Here is a 4,086-nt window from a genome sequence, read left to right on the forward strand (position 1 = left end):
TCGCTATGAGTTGGAACTGACTCGATGGCACCTAACAGTAACAAGTTCTGATAAATGCTGCAACATGTATGAACCTTGAAAACATTATGCTGAGTGAAAAAAACAGTCACAAAAGGACAAATATTGTATGACTGCACTTATATGAAATACCTAGAATTGGCAAATAACCACCAAAACTTATTAGCGGTTACTAGGAGTGGGAGGGAGAAGGAAAGGGGGAGTCATTGTTGAGGGGGCACTGAGTTTTTAAGGGTGATGGAAAAATTTGCAAATGGATACTGGTGATGGTTGCACAATATGATAATTAATGTCACTGAATTGTGCAGGTAAAAAATGTTGAAATGGCAAATATTTAGTTATATATACTTTTGACACAATTTTTTTTTTAAAGAAAAAGCAAAGAAAATAACCCTGGGGGCAGTGAGAAGCTTCCAAGGCATGTTCAGTCCCTGCCCCACCCTAGGACTCAACAGACTCCCCTTGGATTGGGCTAAAGCCCCAGTTAGTGCTGGGTCACCCAGGCCTCTTGTAGAATCCCCTTCATTGGGCTGCATTTGACATTGGGTACCAGCTTTTGCAAAGACCACAGCAAGTTCAGCCTGTAATCCTTAATGGAAGATGCCACCTTGGGTGGGACGTCAACGGTCTCTCATCCCTCACACTCTCCCACCCAGGGATCTCAAAAGAAATTTCCTTTAGAACCCAGGCTCAGGATGGGCTCTGCTTCCCCTGAGGTTTGGGAAAGCATCCTCCTTTTTAATCATAAGAATCACATAACACATCCTATTTCCCTTTTTCCTTTTGCTGCCAGGAGTCTCGGAGCCAGATTTGAAGCTTGGCCATGGTAACTATGTGGCCCCTTGTAAACTGAAGCATTTATTTATTTTATTTCTGTGATGTTGATTTCATCGGTCTGCTTATGTTTTCTCTTGATTCTGACTCCCTTTATCTATTTTATCAGTATTTTTATCGTGTGCATTCTGTTGTAAGAGCCTTACATGCTGTTTAAAAGGAAACAAATACATCTCATTTCCACTTTGACATTAATATTTATTTCTGAAAATGTGGTTATTTAGTGTAATAAATGAATTCCCCCTGGGCATAGAACCAGTTTCCATCGAGTCAGCTCCGACTCATGGCGACCCCGTGTGTGTCAGAGTAGAACTGTGCTCCACAGGGTTTTCAATGGCTGATTTTTCAGAACTAGATCACCAGGCTTTTTTTTCAAAGTACCTCTGAGAGGACTCAAACCTCCAACATTTCCTTTAGCAACCAAGCACTTCAACCATTCGCATCACCCAGAGACTCGGCCCCACCCACAGATCTGCTGAATGGGAGTCAGCCTTTTAGTAAGGTCCCAGGGATCTGTGTGCACACTGAAGTCTGAAAACGCTGCCCTGTAGCCCCTCCATTCCTTACTCCTCACCGGTCTAGAACTTTCCCGAAATGCAGATCACCACAGCAGCACAGGCAGCTGCTTGGGAAGGGAGAGGCCACCGGGCAGGGACTGGAGCCCGACCCCCAGCTGTTTCTGACTCCTTTTCCCCAAGGTGAGTTCCAGTGTCTTGGCCCCTCCCTGCCTGGCTGGCTAAACCCACAGCCAGCCTCTTATCTGTGGAATTAGTTTGAAATTTCTGAATGATTTCTCACAGCTGGCGATAGAAACTGCATCGGCCAATAGAAACTGCTCATTGGTGCCCCACCCCCACCCCCAACCAACCAGCATCCAGGGCACCAGCCATACCTGCCATACTTATTCGCCTACCACGTGAAGGCCAGCCACATCCAGTTTTCCTTGGTGTCCAATCCACTCATCTGAGACACTGTTGAAGTTCTGCAAAAATCCCTTTACTAGGAATCTAGAAAAAACAAAACAAACGCCTAGGCCAGAAAGGGAGTATAATGACAGACCCCAAATGCCCGCCTGCAGGGCAGTAGGGCCGCCCAGTACTCTGGCCCCGGGTTCTTGCCCTTGCTCTGTCTGGGGAATTCTCTGGTCCCGAGGAGAGGGCAGCAGTTCTGTTGTCTGCCCCACCCTGGGTCAGAGAGAACAAAGGACTGAGAATCAGTGACTGGGTCACCCTCCAAACAGGAGGCAAACACACTCACTCAGCAGGAGGAAGGGGCACTGCCCGGGTGCCCAGGTGCTCGCCCTGGCTCTGCTCTATCCCGTCCTGTGACCATGAGCAGCTGTCCCTCTCGGGTGAGCTCAGCTCTCTTATCGGTGTAATTGCGAGAGTAATAATGATGACCACTGGTCTATCTCCTTCACAAGGTTGCTGGAAGGATCCCATGAGCAGGGAGACGTTATGCTCTAAGAGCAGGACCCAGCCCACCCACCACGGGGGAGATGGACAAAGCCAAGTGAATCCCAGACACCTACACGCTCTTGCAGGGAAAGGCCCACTCTCTCCCTGTGCCTGCAGGATCCTGACAGCTCTGATCCAAGGCCACAGGCCAGGCTGGTTGGGAAGGGGGAGCAGGAAGGACCACCCTCACAGCTGATTCCTCCTCTACCTCAGGTGTCCCGATTCCAGGCTGGTAGGAGACCTGAGAGAGAGGCCTCCTGTCCATGTGGTGGAGGTGGCAGGGCAGCCCCGGTACCCAGCTGGGCCTTCTCCATCCGGGCTCTCAGGAGGACTCAATAGGACAGGGGGACTCCCAACACCATCACCTACCCCACCAGATACACAAGCTCACAGCCTGTGCCAGCCCTGCACTTTACAGTTTACAAGGTGTTTTCTCACCCATCTTAGCTTCTCCCAGCCACTCTGTGAAGGTGGGGTCAGGTGACTGTCTCCGTTTACAGATGAGGAAACTGAGGCCCTGGGAGCCTAAGGGACCATCCTGACATCACTCAGCTGGTGAGAGATGCTGCTCATGTTCACTCATTTTCATGTTCTCTCTGTCATCTGTCCACTCACCTGGTCAAGCCTGGGAAGACCTTCCATGTGCCAGGCTTTGCGCCCAGGGAGCTCAGTGTTCATGGTAGAAGAAACAGAACCTTCCTGGTCACCGCTGCCCTAAATTCAAATACTAGGGAGAAGGGGAAATCCTGGATGGTGCAACGGTTAATGTGCTCAGCTGCTAACCAAAAGGTTGGAGGTTTGAGCCTACCCAGATGGTCCTTGGAAGAAAGGCCTGGTGATCTACTTCTGAAAAATCAGTCATCGCAAATCCTGTGAGCACAATTCTGCTCTGACACACATGGGTCACCATGGTTCAAAACTGACTCGATGGCAACAACTGGCAACAACAACAAAAACAAAGGTAGGGAGGTTGGCCGTATTTGGGGAAGGACATAGACGAAGGAGATGGGAAATCAGGGGGCAATTGGCCTGGGGAGCTAAAAACAGGTGGCATGTTTGGGAGGATGAAGAGGGTCAGCAAAGGACCCTCCGTGGTCCCAGTGAGAGCCCAGATTGAGAGATTTGGGTTGCTCTAGGCAGATGTACATGAACAAATGCTTAGGAATCTGAGCCATCTCAGGAGACGGAGAGATAGGCATGTCCTATTCCATTAAGATGGGGAGTGGCACCCTCAAGTCAGAGGGCCAAGAGACCAAGGGGCTTTTGACTTATTGAGGGAAAGGACTGGATGATTGGGTGTCACCCTAGAGCCAGGTTCCAGTCGGTAGGTGGGAAAAGCTTGTGTCGTGCTGGGAGATATAAGCAGGTGGAGAGAAGCAGGGATAGCAATATAGAGTCGAGGGAGACAGAGAGACAGTGGCGATAGAGCTGTAGGTGGAGACGCAGTGCATCCAGTGTGACCTGAGCCTCGAACTGCCGTCCCCACCATCCTGATCTTGGCAGCTTTTCGCCGACTCCCAGGAATCCTGTCACTGCTGCTTGTTCTGCACTGGGAACTTGGGGCAGGGAGCCCCACTCCTGACAAGGTCTCCTGTGTCATGGACCACCCATGTTCCAGCAACCTTATGACCCAGGTCAAGAACCAACTGGAACAGCTCAACAGTAGTGCCAACCCCCTCTTTGTTGCCTATGTAAGTTATCCCCTCCCACCTCCAGGGACCCAGGAAGGAGGGTGTGGCCTGAGATGGGAGAAGTGGGGAGAATTCCTACAGATATC

General features: G+C 50.3%; 1 protein-coding gene across 1 annotated transcript in view; it reads left to right on the forward strand.

The window, feature by feature from the left end:
* The first annotated feature begins 2,182 nt into the window (after positions 1-2,182).
* LOC101355614 (leukemia inhibitory factor-like) overlaps positions 2,183-4,086 on the forward strand; it is a 3,249-nt gene continuing 1,345 nt past the window's right edge. Inside the window, exons 1-3 of the mRNA XM_004379093.1 lie at positions 2,183-2,203; positions 2,427-2,541; positions 3,831-3,998. Coding sequence (XP_004379150.1) covers positions 2,183-2,203; positions 2,427-2,541; positions 3,831-3,998 — 304 coding nt within the window. The remainder of the gene's footprint in view (positions 2,204-2,426; positions 2,542-3,830; positions 3,999-4,086) is intronic.

The sequence above is a fragment of the Trichechus manatus genome, unplaced genomic scaffold (assembly GCF_000243295.1).
Source record: "Trichechus manatus latirostris isolate Lorelei unplaced genomic scaffold, TriManLat1.0 scaffold00061, whole genome shotgun sequence".
Taxonomy (NCBI): domain Eukaryota; kingdom Metazoa; phylum Chordata; class Mammalia; order Sirenia; family Trichechidae; genus Trichechus; species Trichechus manatus.